Source organism: Olea europaea, chromosome 3 (genome assembly GCF_002742605.1).
Source record: "Olea europaea var. sylvestris chromosome 3, O_europaea_v1, whole genome shotgun sequence".
In the NCBI taxonomy this organism is placed as follows: domain Eukaryota; kingdom Viridiplantae; phylum Streptophyta; class Magnoliopsida; order Lamiales; family Oleaceae; genus Olea; species Olea europaea.
This window is the reverse complement of record NC_036239.1, coordinates 19,649,778-19,667,884: the sequence shown is the minus strand read 5'-3', so window position 1 is coordinate 19,667,884 and position 18,107 is coordinate 19,649,778. Positions and strand designations below refer to the sequence as shown.

The following is an 18,107-nucleotide window of genomic DNA, read 5'->3' as shown; positions in this document are numbered from 1 at the left end:
TTCTCATCACACTTGTAACACAATCCTAACTCTAGTTTGGCCTGAAAATCAGAAGGTGTAATGGCTTTGAATTTAAGTAGGTTAGAGGGGTTTTTTGACTTGGTGGTAAGAAGGAGTTTCAATGTGGGATCAATTGGTTTTGGTAATGGGCTAGACCATTTGGTTGTTGGGTAAGGTTTGAAGGATTTGGAGTTTCTGCTGAGGGCTGTAATGGTGTTCTCTTGTAAAATGGCAACTTCAAAAGCTTTGGCAAGTGTGTGGGGTTGAATAATTTTAACCATTGACTTGATTTCATCTTTCAGGCCACTAGAAAAGACAAAGATGTAATAGGACTCTGGTAAGTGTGGTAAGGAGATCATCACCTAGGATTTCAATTCTTCAAACTGTTCCTGGTATTTAAATATTGAACCCTTCTGCCTCAGTTTGCTGAAAACCTCTATTATCTCCTCTGCTGTGTTTTCTGCAAACCTTCTGCAAATTTCCTTCAAGAACAGGTTCCAATCAGCATGGGGATGGTTGGAAATGAATCCATGGAAACATATGTCAGCCTTTCCCTTAAGGTACATTTCAGCAATTCCCACTTTCATTTCCTCCTCAACTTGGTGAATCTGAAAGTACTTCTGTGGATTTCGCAGCCACTCATGAGGTCCATCCCCTCTAAAATATGGGAAGTCAATTTTAGGTAATTTGGAAGACACCTTGAATTCCATGCTTCCACTGGAATTACCTGAGTGGTATTCACTCCCATGTCTGTCATCTCCACTGACGTGAAATGGCATTGCATTTCCTTCATTTTTTTTTCTCCTTAAGGTAGTTTTACCACCATTCATTTGAGCCAGATTAGTTACAATAGTCTCATATTTTTTGTTCATCTCACCTATCATTTGTTCCATTCGATCTTGCCTCCCACATAACAACTTCAACATCTGATCTGTGGATTTACAAGTTAAGCCCAGATCTGCCACCTCTTTATCCAAACGTTTTAGGTGTTCCTCATTCGATTTGCTCCTTGTTTCAGCCATCCCAGATCACGCAGCTGCTCTGATACCAAATGTAATGGTTGGAGGATAATCCCCAACCAAGACCCAACAAGCACAGCTCGAACAAACAAAATAATGGATAATTCAGCTGGGAATCAGTAACCCAAGCTAATTTTCTATTAATTGAACTGAAATTACACAATTGATAGGAGGGAAAACAGAAAGAAGAACGGAATAGAGAAGATGAAGGAAGTCAGGGAGGGAAGGTTTCACAAAACTCACTACACGCCATTTCCTTTCTCTCCATTTTGTCATAACAGGCCCAACTGAGAAACATGTTTCACAAAAGTCAATACAAGAAAACGTATGTTTATTACATTCAAATTAAAATTGCAAAATCAAAACGATGCCGTCTCTTTCTTTCAAAAAATCGGTAATGGGTGGTCTTCTTCCTGATACTTCTTGCGCCCTTTTTTCCCCAATTGAGCTGCTCATTTCCTTCATAACACGAATTGATTTTGGCAAAATTTTCATCGGTTGGAGGTGGAGAAACGACATCGCAGGGCAAGATAGTGGTGTTAGTGGATAGACTAGAGTATTCTGTTTTGGATATCCTTATCCATCACACCCTTAATGTTTGATTTTGCTTGCCATTTGGTGGTGATGGCGATGGCGATAGCAATAGGCTTTTGGGCAGTGGTGCTAACAGTGCGGGTGGGGTATGGAAAGGAGGTGGGTTTAGGGGTTTTTTTTTTTCTTTTAAATTTTCTAATTTTTTGGTTTTTTTTATTAATATAGAATTAATTAAGTTGCCCTTTCACCCTTCCAAAATTGGTTGAAATCAACTTTTTTGGTCAACTAACGGTCAAGTTTCATCCATTTGGATGTGAATTGCTAATTTTTCAAGGATTTGGGACCTATGTCGGTACAAATTGAAGGTTAAGGTAAAATCTACAAAAAGATAAAAAACTATTGATTAGTGCTGCAATTATCTCTAAAAGAATTATGCGAAGTGTACATTCCATGGACACATCTTGGTACACATTGTGTACAAATTCAAAAGGTGTTGGGCAGAAAAGTGTGTTGTTTTTAAGGACCCGTTTGATATCTATTTTTGTAAGAATGAGAATGAAAAATATAACCGTTACAGGATCTATACAAGAAATAGAAAGTCAAATATGATGGCTCGATGTGATGGATAACGATCATATTTTTTATTTTTGTGGTCAAAGAATAAGAATCAAACGAGAGCTAAAACTGTACAATCATGTATAATATACGTGATATAATGCAAAAAATGATGTAAAATAAGATGCGTGTGTAACATGATTGTCCTTAAAATTGAGGCAAAATACTATAAGAAGTACGTTTTAAAAATTAAAGTTGCTTATAAGTAAATTGTATATTAGGGAAATATTGCCACACGGGTTTGAACAATAAAAAAAAAAAGCCTTTTTTAATTAAAAAAAATGTTAATTTACTGTCAGTTATTTTGAATTTTCAGTCGTCTCGTCTCGAAGGAATGACGGAGAAGAAACACTAAAAACACCATAGGCGAGGTCAACTACCTCAGTAGAACAAATGCGTAGCATCTCTATCTTGCGCTGCCTGCGTTGATCACCAACCTGTACTATATTTAAATAAATTTCTCACCCGCTTACCCGACCCGTTCTATCATTTTCACTGCACGTTAACGTCATAATTATTTATTTTGTAGAGTATTTATATTAAACAGACACGATGGTTTATCAACTTTCACGCGCACACACCATAACCTTGACTTAGGAAATGTGAGTTTTGATTGAAAAGATCATAGTTAGATTTTAATATTTTTGATAATTTGTTAGTTTGAATTTTGCATTTTTGATAGATTGGATGAAGATGGGGAAGAAGAAAGTGATGCTGCCGGCGAAGGAAGTTGACTTGGCAACGGTGAAATATCAGTATGAAAAAATTGAAGGCATGTTTGATTAAATTTTCGTTTCCAATTAATTTTAACTTTCGATGAACCGTAGTTGTGTTGATGTTGATGAATTGCAATTGCAATTGCAGCACCGCATGTGACTGGATTTTTTCTCAAGTTATTTGTTAAAGTGCTCGAATCTCCATTTGGCTCTTTGATTATATCTCACTTGAAGAAGGAAAATAAAACGGATGAGGTCCGTTTTCAGCTTTAATTTTCAATTTGATGATGGATGGACTTGCATTTTTCTTGTTGCAACAGATACTCGGAGAGCTTAATTTTTTATAATGATGCTTACGATTAACAGATGTTAAGGAATACTGTGATACCGGAGCCTCCAATGTTTAAGCCTGAATTTCCTCCTCAAGGTTTATCTCACCCTCTTCACCATTTTCATTTTTTATAAAAAAATATTTTATTAGTTGGAAAGTTCTCATTTTTTTTTTTTTTTTTTAAATTTGTTTTTAAAATTAAAAATTTTTTTTTTTTTTTTTTTTTTTATAACTTGATATTGAAATTACAACATCTTTTTTTTTCTTCTTCTTCTTTTTTTTTTTTTTGGAATATGGAAATTTAATAAATGACCCCTCTTTAACAACTTCAAATTTTAACTGAAGTTGTTCATCATTCTATTAGCTGACGAAAGGTCTTAGAATCAAGTTCTGCACATCTGTTATGAAAATTATACGTGTTGGACTTTTGATGAGAAAATGAATTTGGATTGCACGTGAGAGGTCGTGTTGAATGGAAAATAAAAACAGATAAATATCTACCTACTCTAACGAGGGTTTTAATTGACGTGGTTTAACACATATAATCCGTATTTAATTTATCTATCAATTTTGCTGTACAATGCATGTTTTTTAATAGTACTGCTGGTAGGAATGCCAAGTAAGAGAAAGAGAAGAAAATAAATAAATAGACATGGGCTTTGTTCCACACAAACTAATCAAGCTGGAAGATCTGCCTTTTAAATTGCTTATATATGGGTAACTTTCATTTTTCTGCCCTAATTTAGACTGTTGAGCTCTTAAATAGCTTTCAAATTATGGTAATATGCAACCCTTACATAAGAACCAAAAAACGTTGTCTCGCTTGTGAACAGAGGGAAAATAACAAAATAGGTATTAGCATAGGGCTCCATTTTTATGCAAATGAAGTTGGTTAATTGTCAAGGTTGTGAATATTAATGTTGGTTCCAGAACTAGCACCAGAAATGAAACTAGAAGTTTATTTGTGTTTCGTAAACTGGGAATTACACTTGAAGTGGAGTATGCTTTTATTAATATTTTTGAAAACAAAATAAGTAGTAAACATTGATTACCTACACCTGTCATTTACCCAACTATCATAGTTCAGAATCAGAAGCTGGAGTTGTTCTTCTGGACGAAGATGGAAAACCTGAGGAGAGAGTTGCATTGGCCTTAAAGTGCCTTCCAGATTATGACCCTTCTACCTATTGGAACACTGATTCTTCTGCATCCTTCCGCTACTGGAAGATTCGTGATTATGCACATGCATACAGATCTAAGCTCGCGACTCCATCCATAGTAATTACAGTTTCATGCTAGTTTTCTACCTCTTTCTCATTATTTCTTATTTGCAATTAGCAATTTTATTTTATAGATTGCAGAGCGCTTCATCTCGGCCATGGAAGAGTTCGGCAATAAGAAACCTCCAATGCCCTTGTTGATTTCTTATGATCCGGAGCATATAAGAAAGCAAGCTGCAGCTTCCACAAAAAGGTTTGAGGAAGGTAACATTAGCATACTATGTCATATGGTACTAGATATTATCCACTTGTAGCTGGTATTAGTTCAATATAAATTCTCCTATCTGAATGGATTGTGCAGGGAAACCATTATCAATCTTGGATGGGATTTTTATGGCCATTAAGGATGATATTGATTGCAGTCCTTATCCCTCAAATGGTAATCATTTGACTTTGCATTTTAGACCATTTTTTTAGGCCAGTAACAAATTTTCCAAGTTCTCTGGGGAAAAAAAAAAATAAATAAACAGGTGGAACAACCTTCTTTCATGAGATTCGTCCGGTTGAAAAGGATGCAGTTTCAGTGTCAAGGTTACGTTGCTGTGGTGTGATTTTAGTTGGAAAGGCTAATATGCACGAATTGGGACTTGGCACGACTGGAAATAATCCAAATTATGGGTATGTTATGCATAGTACAAGCATAAAAATTTTCTTGCTGTTCAGTTGATGATGATTCCAAACTTCACAATGAGAAATATTCCCCATTACAAGCCTATTAATTTTGGAGGCACTTAATTTACTCATTTCAATTCTCATCAAGTGCTCTCAAGCTTTATAAAGTGGTCTTAGATAGCAGATTCAATATTATTATAACTTCATCTGGAATCTTTAAAATTTTTTTATGTTAATAAATTTATAATTTTGAGTTCATACTAATAAGTAATAATTGATCTTCAAATTAATTTCTGTTTTATATAGGTGAAGCTTCATAAGGGTAACTCTGCACTGTGCATCCGCTTATTAACTTAGATGTTTTCTTTTTTCATTTATCAGCCTCATACTTTACATGTCAACTAATTACAATTTCTACCAACGATTCTAATCTAGCAAAAAACTTTATTTTATGACAGTATTTAATTTTTTAGCTTTGTCGTGCTTATTTCTATATAAGTATGTGCACGGACCTGCTTATACTTATGCTAGATGTGTGAGTTCATGTATATATAATTGTGTGCATGTTTGTAATTTGTAGATATCTTCATCTATTTTAAACTAAAGGTTCACAGAAAGTGATAGATATTGAAGTAAAAACATATTAGCCTATGATCAGATTTGTGAGTTTGTTTATCATAGAAAACCTACCTCTCCCTGTTTGCTTTTACTTGACTTTAATCCTGATATCCGTATCCTAATAATCAAGTGTGCATTCGTCACTCTGCAATGGCGGATTGACCAGAAGTAGATTGTTTTTGGCTTGTTGACTACATATTCATTCACTTTATCACCTCGGCATATTCCTCTCTCTGTCTTCCTTCTTCTTAGATGTCAGAGATCCTGTAGTCAATTTTCATGTCCGAACATTAGTCATGCTTGATATTTTTCTTTTGTATACAGGACAGCTAGAAATCCACATGATCCTGAAAGATATACTGGTGGTTCATCCTCAGGCCCAGCAGCAATTGTAGCTGCCGGACTATGTTCAGCGGCATTAGGAACAGATGGTGGAGGTTGTGCAATTGTATCAAAGCTGGATTCTGTATTCTTTTTTCACCTTTTCATGATATCATCCTAATTTTAGTTCCTCCGTAATTCAAAAGGGCAGGCTCTGTTCGCATTCCATCCTCCCTGTGTGGTATAGTAGGATTGAAATCAACATATGGACGAACTGATATGGCAGGGTGAGTTCATGAACCTGATACCATTATGCTTCTTTACTGATCCTTTCCTCACCTTTTCACGTCACCCATTATAGTCCTTCAATAGTTTATTTTTTCTCTTTCGTCGCTCAAAAAAATCAGGACCTTACTTATGTTTATTTATGAACATTTTATTGTTTACAATGATAAAAGGCTCGCTCTGTCCACATTGAGAATTCGGCTTACACCGCTTTGTTAAAATCTTGTAACTATTTGATTGTTATGTTTTATTCTACTGATTAAAATTTCTTATGAGAAATTCTTTATTCTTTTCCATCGTGAAAACCTTCTCTACCTCAATGTAGAGAAGCTTCTACCATAGTAATTAATCAGTGGTAAATTGTTATTTAACATGTTTGTATTCTCAAACCATTATATTGAAGAACTTCTAAGTGCTATTTCCTCCTCCTGTTCTCTGTAACATTCGTAGAAATTCTTTCAAGTAAAATAGTAGTTTTATACTTGACCAGTTTCATTTTTGGGTCTTCTGATTGTTTTTTGGGGCAGGGCTATATGTGATTCAGGGACTGTAGAGATTATTGGACCCATCACATCCACCGTTGAGGATGCGATTCTTGTGTAAGTAAATATGACAGTGTTATTCCTTTATATATCACTTTCCATCTTCATACATGCATGTCCTCTATTGATTGTTCCATTACAGAAATCATTACCTTAAATCTTGCTCAGTCATTTTCAAATTTAAGATTTGCCTGGTACTTATTTATTAGCTGAAGAATTTACAGGTTACTAAGAGGATATGCATCACTTGCAATGCTCCCCGGGATCATTAGAGCATTAGAATTATTAGTAATCATTGGGAAATAGTATAAACTTCATGAGAATTATTGGTAACCACTGGGAATTATTAGAGCATGAGAATTACTAGTATAAACTTCACAACTTGTCAAGACTAACAGAATTATCTGTGCCAACAACTATCTTTTTCTTCCAATTCTTTTTTTTTTCCCCTCTAAATTCTATTTTTGCGAAGGAAGATAAGTGAATAATTAAATTTAAGAAGAACAAGGATTTCCAAGGAAATATCTTCGCAGAGAAATAAAGTTCTTGCCCCATATATTTCCTACTCTTTATTAGAATTTTCTGTATTTCATAATTTCCCAACAGAATATATTCCTACCTGTGAGTTGTTCTCTCCGAAGCTTTTTCTTGCATTAAATTATTATTTAGTTGGTTTTGATTTCTATCCCAACGTTTTCGAGACCCATCATTGTGTATGATTGGAGAAATCACATTCCATTTCAGCAGTTGAAAGCTACATGCTTTTCCTGCCTCGTTTTTACAATAGTTATTAAGCATCTGGATGTAAGCGTTCTCTGGACCATACTGGCAAATGATAAATGTCCACGAGTCATTCATCTATACTGTGGCTAGCATCCAGTTTTTTGAACAGCAAGCTTTAGGTTTTTAACAAAAGTTCATCATGAATGAGCTCACCATTGGATTATTTTATTTATTTAGATGATTCTATCAAATGAGGCATTGGTGGATGCACTTTATGTAAAACATGGAAGGATACAACACAGGACTTTAAATCTGGATTTCTTTCATACTTCATGAAATTTAATCTTCAAGCTTTTATGTTCTTTTGCTGCCTTTTTCTGGTAATATGAATTTAACTATCTTTATTTCTTCAATATCTGAAATTAGTACTTTGTTGAACTTAATGTTTATATACTGGAAAGCTAAGACTCTAAACTTATCTATTGTCCACATTTCAGTTATGCTACAATTTTGGGATCATCTGCTGCTGAAAAAATTGCTTTGAAACCGGTAATAAAAATTTTTGCTGGAGTTTTGAGATCCTGTATTGAATTTGTACTCGACATTCCATTTTAGCTAATTTAAGTTCTTTAAGTAGCTTCTCACGACACAGCAATATTATCGGAACTCACTAGTCAAGAACCTTAGATCACTTGAGGAAAGCCCTAAGAATATGGTCTACTGACCTTTATATCTTTTCGCAGTCTGTCCCTTGCTTGCCTAATTTAGCTTCGCACGAGAGTTCAAATGCTCTGGGACTATTAAAATTAGGGAAGTACACAGAGGTGATAACCTTCGCCTTCTATTTAAATTGTATTACCTTGTGAGACTTGAATATGAATTGATTAGTATATGATATCCCTCTGCAGTGGTTTAATGATGTCTTCTCAACTGATATATCTAACAAGTGTGAGGATGTTCTTAATCGTTTATCAGAAACATATGGATGCAAAGTAAGTCTAGTTCTTTCTATCCATTCATTTTGCACCTAAAACAATTCTTATTTCAAATTTTATAATACATTTTGACTTTGGAACGGAAATAATTATCTATGCAAATAAATATATATCGCCCTGCTTTTGTTTCCTTCCCATTTGCTGCAAAAAGACAGTGGAGATTGTTATACCCGAGCTTAATGAGATGCGGATTGCTCACATTGTTTCAATTGGCTCTGAATCACTATGTGGATTGACTCCCGACTTTGAAGATGGGTATGTTAATTTACCTTTTGGATTTATCAGTATAAAAACCCTACTTAAGTATGTCTTCTGGATGTTCATTGTGGATAAAGTGGTTTATCTTGATAATATATATTTGATAATGTGAATTGATCTTTATTCTTTTGTAGAAAGCGGGTTAAGTTTACACATGACACTCGGACAAACCTGGCACTGTTTAGGTCATTCAGAGGATCAGATTATGTTGCTGCTCAATGCCTCAGGTAAATCAAAATTTCATCTATTTATGGATTACATGCCTTCTAGCAGTCTCTCAATTGGAATATGGTAATCTAAAAGTGGATGATACATACATGCAAACATATTTGAGCGTAATTCAGTGATCTTGACTGGTCAATTAAATTATCATATTGCGCTAAAAATAAACAGAGTTTGATCACTTTTAAGAACTTCACCTTTTTGTGAATACATACAGGTTAGGTTCCTTTCTTTTAAGTTTCCCTCCAGATCAATGACCTTTGTCCTGAATGTTAACATATTGTGTTGCTAATAATGTCTCATGGAATTTCTTTTCGGAAGTATATAAGACTCAGGGATGCTTTGTTTCCATTGACTTTACCATATTGCATATACTTTCAGTTGTCTTATTACCTTCCGGATTATGTTCTCTTATCATTTTCTGTTTTGTGTATCAACTGTCCATTTATGACGGTACAGTCTGGGAAAGAATACATTCACATGTGTTCTTGTCTTTTCTGATTAACATTGGTCATAAGTACATAAATTTCTACATAGTAAGCTCACTACTATACAGTAAGATTTTAGATTACATTAATAATTTACTTTCATCTGATTTGCTGCAGGAGAAGGATAATGCACTACCATATGGAGATTTTTAAGGAGGTGGATGTCATTGTTACTCCGACCACCGGGTATGCTGAACTTAATTGCTGGTATATTATGGCCTTGTTTATAATGTCAAATAATTTGTACCATACTATGTAACTAGCCAGTGCCATACTTTGGAATATGCACGGTTTCCATTTTCTTGAATTTTTTCGTTATCGATGCACACATTTTCAAATTGTTCTTCCTTTTCATTTTTCTTTCCTTGAAGGACATGTAGGAAGGATGTTACCTTATCCTCAACATTGAAATGTTCATACTATCATTTGTGTTTCAATCTTAAATATAATTGTATTTCTTACAATTATATAATTGTTCAAGAGTTGATATTTAGCTTTCATATGGATATTTTGTCTGCTTGATGGTCATTTGGACCTCCACAACTTGCTTATGCAAGATGTCAAAATTTCTCACGGTGAAATGCCTGCTGAATTTGTGTTGACTGTCATTCATATTATAAATATCAGTGTACCAGTCCTTCCCGGTGTTTATGAAGGAATGCAATAATAATTATTATTACATGTTATTTTTTTTTTACATTTTTTCTTTCTGCTGCAATTCTATTCAACTTGTTCTCAGTCTTGCGTCTTTCTTCAGTATGACAGCACCTATAATACCTCCCGCTGCCCTTAAATTTGGGGAGACAGATTTGCAAGTTTCAGGTTGGTCACTTGATTAATTTTTCTCCAAGCGAGGTTTACTTCTCTGATCCAGTAGTTGATTCCACCTTAATTGATTTCCCTGAGTAATTCATGCATGGACTAATTAAGAATATCCATTTTATGATTATGCTATTAGAAGGTGGATACAGATTCTAGTTCAACTAGAAAGATAAAACAGAATTTCTATGTTTGGTTCACTAATCAAGTTTTCCAACTTTTGACTTAGAAATACCAAGATCAAATTCCATCCCTCTAATTGCCTTAAAACTATTGAATTATTCATCTATTATCTGTCTAGGTCTATTAATCAATTTGCTCTTTATTTCAGCAAATCTAATGCGATTTGTTATAGCAGCGAATCTTCTTGGGTTTCCTGCAATATCTGTCCCGGTAAGTGAAATGCATCTCTTCCCTTTTACAGTTTTTAGAAAGTTCAAAAATTTGTAGTAAAGTGTGGTGGACAAAGACCAAATCGCTCCTATTTTTACTGCATAACAACTTCGATTTAGATCTTAATGTCAATGTGCTCAATTTTATTCAAGAATATCAATATTACCATGCTTTTTTATTCGCTCTTTAACTCGAGGGGATCCTAATTTAGTCACGAGTCTGCTGCAGTATCTGCTTTCTATTGTATATAAATACATCTAATCTATCCATTTTATATGTTGGTTGATTTGCACCTAGTATGCTGTCAACTACAGCTCCAATTATCTGAACAAACATGTAGCCCGACTTCAAGATTAATAGTTCCTTTTACTGGTTACGAGATTTTCCTTCATGTGATCGAAAATGTGGAATGATCAGGTTGGATATGATAAGCAAGGGCTTCCAATCGGCTTACAAATCATAGGCCGTCCATGGTGTGAAGCTTCTATTCTGCGTTTGGCTGCTGCCGTAGAGGTATGTACTCCTTCACCCACATAATGAAAAGGATAATGGATTCAATCAACAATGAATTAGTTACCTATGCTGCAGTGGCTAAATGTCACAATAATCGCATCAGATGCAATTCTAATAGAGAATTTGTCCTCATTTCAGGAACTCTGCAGGACACCTAAAAAGAAACCTATGCAATTTTACGACATGCTGAAAGGGAATTAAGAAATTAAAGGTTCATTTCAAGTGAGAGATCTAGGGTCTCAACCTTGTGAAAATCTGGTGTGAAAAATTGATTTGTATTATTATAAAGTTTATAAAACGTTGTGTGTGCTCCTCATCGAGAATTGTTGATGACCTCTTTCGGCCTAATCTTATGTCATTCGAGGACGAACATTACTCTTTTGGTACATTGAATCGTTACATTACTACACTTTGAATTGTTAGTTTTGTTGCTAAAATATTAGTATAATTTTGAAGCGCTGTGTGGATGCCCAGTGGCCCAACATTTTCTCCGTAATTGTTTTCTTTAATTTATTAAATGATTTATTTGGTCAGGATCTTTCGCCTAGGCACTAGATTAATATACCGTTATAAATATCAAGAAAAAAAGAGTGACTTATTTCGAGCATGGTAATCCTTTCAAAGTTACAAGTTAATTTTTATTAGTTATAATTGTTTAATATTTAAAATTTCCACAATCTATTCAATAAAATGATTTATATTGATAGTAATGATTTGTATTTTTCAAGTTTAAGTAGTTCTTTCAAACACGTGTCAATATCACTTTTATTTATTTTTATTACTTTAAGGGGCCAAAGATTTTAACTTTGAAATATTAAAGGAACTCACGCCATTTAAGAAATTTTAATGCATCTTTCTGTTTGAATGTTAGTTTGATGTACTGTGATGAAATTCATAACAAAAGTACAATGATTGGTGCAATCGTTACAAGTAAACAGTAAAGTTTTCTCAATGCGTCCTTGACACTAAACCCATGTTTCACCCCCATTTTCCGATAATGAAAATGGGAGGAATAACATTTTTTTTTTGAAAAAATGAGAAATTAAAAAAGAAGGAAAATTTTCGATTTACGTGTAACATTATTTTATGGAAGATTGTGTCATTGCAAATATGAGAGAGAAAAATAGAATGTAATGGAATGTATTTAATGGGGGGAAAACGGGGGGTAAAATTGAGAACACTATTAAAATCGGCCAATTGTCGATTTTAATATCCAAAATTGATTAGAATTTGTGTAGAGTCGACCGATTCATTTGATTTCAATTCGATTCAATAGTTTCGATAACTTCTGCCCACCCTATAAGCATAATTTCATCCCTGGAAGGCTTTTGCTCCGGTGTGAAAGACGGAAACAACAACTGCTCTCAAAGCCTTCCTCAAAATTCATACAATCCGACTTCAAAAATGGCTGTAAGATTTCACCTCCTTACCACAAAGCTTCCCCCCCAGCCCAGAAATTGGCACACCCACCCCTTCCCTTCTGCCGCTGCCGCCACCTATTTCATCAAATTCCATTCAAACCCACATAAAGACCACAGAATCTCATGCACCAACGAAGAAATCGGTAACGACGAAATGCTGGCAGTAGAACTCGATCTAGAAATGAGTAAATTGAACACCCACTTGATCCAAAGAGAAGAAGCCTTAAAGAAAAGCAGGGAATTATTGTTCACGGAATTGTGCAATTTCATGGGATTGAAATCGGAGGATTTGAAGATGAAATGGGAAAAAATGAACGAAGAGGAAAAATCGGTTCTGGTTAAAGGGTTTGTTGCAGAGTGGAGTGCCCATTTTCATCCATTGTCTGCCAAATCTGTTAAAGAAATGGTTGATGAACATTTGGTAGAAGAAAATCCATCTTCAATGGCGGCTTCCAACAAATTCTTCCCTAATTTTTGAAAATTGATGGGCTTTTCCCAAAATTAGTGATTTATGCTTCCTAGTTTAGGATTTCTGATAGATTATATTACATTCGGTGAGAAATACTTTTCCATGTTAATTGTACAAGTAGGAAAGTTGCATTGGATACCATGTGGCCTGGTCGAAGTTGTGTAACAATGAATTGAATAAAATGGTAAAAATAATTAATATATAAGCGACTTTAAATTTATTGAAAATAAAAATTATGTGATTATATTAGCACTGCAATTTTTATTTCATAGACTGCATTTTAATTATAATTAAGCACCTCAATCTTTGTATTTTGTAGCAATTATTTCTTGAACTTTTTTCATCGGATTCTTATCTTTAATCTTTTATTACTTAATAAGTCTTGTGTATGATCATAATTTATATCAAAATATTTTATTTTCATGCTTTTAAAATGAGAGAAAAAAATATTTTCCCCACTTTTTTTTTTTTTTAAATATAATGAAAAATTAGCTGTTTTACATCATTTCAACGGATTTGTTAACCAAAAACTTTTATCAAATACAAAATGTGTTAAGTAATGAAAAATTTTAGATAAAAATGACATAAAACATTGTTAGAGACATAAGTGCTATAATGAGCAAATATTAAGAATTTTAATTATTAATTAAAATGTGGTGCAAGAAATAAAAATTGTAACATAACCCATAAATATTTACACCATAGATCTATACTATTATGCAGCGTATGTATGTAATCACAAGAAGAAGAACCAACCTAACAAGCAATCAAGAAACCACAAAGCATCACTTATCTGTAATGGCATTCAGTTTCACTAAAACAGAGGAATCAGTATGATGGTGTTAGGCAGCAAAACATGCAACAGAGCCAATTGTTTTACTTCCATCACTTCGCTGGGCAATCAAGAACACACAGAAAACCTTAAGAAACATCATTATGTAACTAAACAAATGAAAGCTATGTTTGGATAACGGCAATTACAGAAGCCAACACGTACGAATGGGCTAATACTGAGCCATAAAAAATCTCTCTTACTAATGAAGAGTGGAATCGAATGAACTTCATGTACCATGTCAGAAGTACAGTTGCTTGCACTGTGCAACCAAAGTATATACAGGACAGTATGGACATTTGAAGGAACGATTATGGCTCTTTGAAAGTTTATTCATCGACTGCTTGCAAAGAACGTGCCCACATGGCAAAAACATTGGTGGATTGTCTTCGCTACCTTGATCCCTGCTAACCGGACAAACAAAAATGGAATGGAACTGAAATTCCTTATCCAACTCCATCGGCACAGGTAATTGTTTCATTGCAAGCCACTCATCTGACTTTGCAGCCATGACATTCCCTAATTTTAACAGAGTTGGCAATCCCTCAACCCCTGCAGCTACCACCACATAGAGAGGGTTCCGAGAGGATTGCCCCATGAAAGTACAGAACTGCTGAAAAAGCTCCTTGGACAACTTTTCCCAACGTGTTGGATCGATCAGATCAGAATAAGGGGACCCATCAAGTTTCCCTGCCCACAATATGCTACCCATAAGCTTCTGAATCTCATTCATATGACGAGAAGCTAAAGGAGATAGGCAAGATTTGGCATAGCTGATGGCATCTTCTCGGGGTCCATTCTGCAAAATCTCTACAAACCGCAGCTTGTGAAGTTTTAGCTCAATATTTGAACCGAACTCCTCTAGTCTTGCACGGTTTGTTAAAACCCAAGATAAGGCGGGTTCAAGATTCCTGGATTTCATAGCCTCAAGTATTTGATGCATCTCTTGAAATTGCACTCTTAGGAAAATGGCATCTGGTTCACTGGCCTCGTTTATCAAGCAGTCTACGAGATCGAATTTGCTTTCACGGCAAAAGTGGTTGATAATGATCTGGTTTATGATACGAGTATCAAAATCAACATTTCTATATGCCTTAGATATATCAGGATTCAATATTTGCTCAAGGACTTTTACATGCTTGCCGAGACTTAAATTCAGCTCTCTCTGTGATCCCTCTGATGGACTGATTGGGTCAATCGCTGCAAGCTTGGTTTTGAGTTCAGTGAGAATCTGTTTCTGATCAACAGAAATGGTAGGGTCATGATCTGATCGCATACTCGCCAATGCCTGTTCAATTTTACCGCTCACTTGGTCGATTATCTCTTTTGATTTAGAAGACAACAACTTTTGCTTTTTTGCAACTCTCTCAAATGAATCTTCTATATCACTAAGCTCCATTCCCCAGGACTTAATTAGTTTCTGCCAACAAAAAAAAAAAAAGGGCATAAAAATAATTTTACCATTGCAAGGTGACAACTTCCATTCTAAAATTACAGATCATGCTTGTTCTAACCTCTAATTTAGTTCTAGATACTTCTCAGACCAGAAAATAATAAATCTAGAGGAAATTGACCAATTGCAGGCCTTGAGATCCAAATATGCCTTCTATGCTGTAAACATAATACAACCTAAATCCTGAAGTTATGATTTGAGAACTTTCTAAGGTGCATACAAAATTATTGACACTGTTACTCGAGGATGATGATTACTCAAACACGTGCTGCATAGTATACTCAGATAATCAGAAAAACTAAGAGTTTTCATAATTCGACAATCAATACTAGCACATGTAGGTTTGGCACCCAATAGCCTAGCAAAATAGGGTGCAAGTATGAAAAAGAAATCATAACAACTAATAATCATTAAGTCAATATCTAATTCATGTTAAGGAATTAGCACTTCTTCCCTAGATCCCTCTCACTTGTTCCAAATTTCCTTTTGGCAACATCTACCACCCTGCATAGCTTATATGGATATGAATACATGAAAACACAAAATCAAACAAATGCAGAGATCTGCCAAGAAAATTTAATCAACCATGAGGATCTACAGTTGATGGATTAATTCCAAGTCAAACCACATACTAGATACCTTAAAGAAAATTATAAATTGTGATCTGACAACACTGTAACTTCCGAAAAGGGAAAACACTCAATATACCAAGACCATAAATAAAAAATAGCCATGCCTAAATAATACATTCAAGTAAATGCACTTAAATATTCTACGACTTGCAATTTAAGAGGATGGTAATGCCTTAATGTAAAACTCTCAAACCCTGAGAATACCGCGAAAAATTCCATCAAAAATGGAAATTTATGAAAGAGTCTATGCATGGTTTCATATTATGATGCTTTGTTATTTTGATTCAAAATGTGTTGCACAATTATTTATAAAACCATTATTAATTCAGAAAGACCCTTCCAGTTAAAAATTTGATTAAAGAAAATATAAATTTCTTCACACTTAAACTATGACACAGCTTCATGGCTTTCTTGCTTTGGTAGCAAAGAAAGCAGAAATATTTAGCCAAAAAAAAAAAAAAAACCTTCCCTAAATTAAGCCTGTGATATTGCTATTAACCGAACAATGAATTGCGTTCTAATTTCGCAGATTGATTCTTCAAGGAAACATACGATTCAAGTGTAGCAAGAAAGAAATTAACACGGATTAATCCTCATCAGGGCAATTTGATCACAAAAAATAAAATAAAAAATCTCAAGCATGAAAAACCCGAGAGAAACAAACAGAATTATAGGGTTAGAAAAAAATCAATCACATACCCAATAAATGTCGGAATTCGTGCGCGAATTAGAGAGGAGGGTAAACCAGATCAAGCGACTCGACTGGCGTACTAGGAAGAAAGGAAGGCAGTACTGACACGTGGATATGACTTATAAAAGGAGAGGGAATAAATTTATTTATTTAATTATTTTTTATTTTTTAAACACTTCTACTTCTTTCTTATTCTTCTTTTTTAAATATCATTTTGGGTTACATTACAATTTTTTTTTTGATGACTATGAATGTCCGAGCCAACTTACGCTAGGGATGACAATTGAGCCGAGCAGCTCGTCGGCTCGCCCTCTTGGCTAGTTAAAACGGGGCTCGTGGACGGCTCGACTTCGTAAAAATACGAGCCTCGACTTGTACAGAAGGCGAGCCGCTCGTGTGCGAGCTCGTGGGCCACGAGCCACAAGCCAGGTTCGTCGCTTAACGAGCCACGAGGTAAGTGACCATTTTGGTCACTGAATTTTTAATTTTTCCCCCCACTTCTATAAATAGCCCTCATTAATCCCAATTTTTTTCATCTCAAAGCTCAATTTTTATTTCTCAACTTTCTATCTATCAAGTTTCAACTCTCTTGTGCAAAATATACAATATTGGCTCTTTTTTTTTTTTTTACAATTTATTCATTTTCAATTTCAATTAATCAAATTCTCATTTCTCACTGCATTTATTGAAATTTCGTCCAATTCTTGTTTCTCACTACATTTATTTACTAGTTATTATATTTGGATTTCATCACAAACAATCAAACAATAGATCAATGCTCATTTGTTTAGAAATTGTTCGATAAGGGATGTGGGCTACATGGCGAATCGTCTAAGACGCTGTTGGAATGAATTTGTTGGTCTAAATGACGTACCCATACATGAAGATGTTTACATTCACGGTCATGAAAGCCATAATGCAATTGATTTGGATAATATTAACATTCCCGAAACGAAGCATGATGACGAAGAGCCCAAATTAAACATCCCAGATGCGAGAGGAAAGAAAAAGGAGAAAAATAAGTAAAATGTTGGGATCACTTTAAGTTGATTTCAACCGAAAAAGTCGTCGATGGCCTCGCATAATCTAAGCATAATGCCAACAAAGATTGGCATGACAAAGAAGAATTAGTACCCCATCTCAACCGCCACTACAAAGTATGTACGGCCATACATGAACTTCTTCCAACTGGTCAAACACAATTACAATTTCACAGTTCAGGAGCCACTTCTACAATTTCACCCCTATCCACGTGGATGTATTCGGAGGAGAAAGCTCGAATCGAAATGGTGAAATTTGTTGTCGCTACTAAGTTGCCTCTGACT

At 34.7% G+C, this 18,107-nt stretch overlaps 3 protein-coding genes across 4 annotated transcripts; 2 read left to right on the top strand and 1 right to left on the bottom strand.

The window, feature by feature from the left end:
• Positions 1–2,465: 2,465 nt before the first annotated feature.
• Positions 2,466–11,775, top strand: LOC111388965 (fatty acid amide hydrolase). 2 transcript variants are annotated; one of them, XM_023013803.1, is made up of 21 exons: positions 2,466–2,607; positions 2,851–2,940; positions 3,033–3,139; positions 3,251–3,311; positions 4,303–4,493; positions 4,570–4,699; positions 4,797–4,874; positions 4,966–5,113; positions 6,050–6,162; positions 6,258–6,333; positions 6,859–6,930; positions 8,094–8,145; positions 8,340–8,420; positions 8,505–8,588; positions 8,743–8,846; positions 8,984–9,076; positions 9,677–9,745; positions 10,317–10,381; positions 10,710–10,771; positions 11,189–11,284; positions 11,423–11,775. In XM_023013803.1, exons 2-21 carry the CDS (start codon positions 2,856–2,858, stop codon positions 11,483–11,485), a joined length of 1,830 nt encoding a protein of 609 aa, XP_022869571.1. In that variant the 5' UTR covers positions 2,466–2,607; positions 2,851–2,855; the 3' UTR covers positions 11,486–11,775. The 2 variants fall into 2 exon arrangements, with proteins under 2 accessions (XP_022869571.1, XP_022869565.1); XM_023013797.1 differs by lacking the exon at positions 2,466–2,607 and adding an exon at positions 2,629–2,770.
• A 697-nt stretch (positions 11,776–12,472) lies between these two features.
• LOC111388958 lies at positions 12,473–13,397 on the top strand. The gene has a single exon (XM_023013789.1). It carries the CDS (start codon positions 12,689–12,691, stop codon positions 13,181–13,183), a length of 495 nt encoding a protein of 164 aa, XP_022869557.1. The 5' UTR covers positions 12,473–12,688; the 3' UTR covers positions 13,184–13,397.
• A 550-nt stretch (positions 13,398–13,947) lies between these two features.
• On the bottom strand, positions 13,948–16,924 carry LOC111388947 (protein RMD5 homolog). Its single transcript, XM_023013784.1, has 2 exons — positions 16,791–16,924; positions 13,948–15,426 (listed from the first exon to the last, which is right to left on the bottom strand). The coding sequence occupies exon 2, from the start codon at positions 15,403–15,405 to the stop codon at positions 14,248–14,250; it is 1,158 nt and encodes a 385-aa protein (XP_022869552.1). The 5' UTR covers positions 15,406–15,426; positions 16,791–16,924; the 3' UTR covers positions 13,948–14,247.
• Between the last annotated feature and the right edge of the window lie 1,183 nt (positions 16,925–18,107).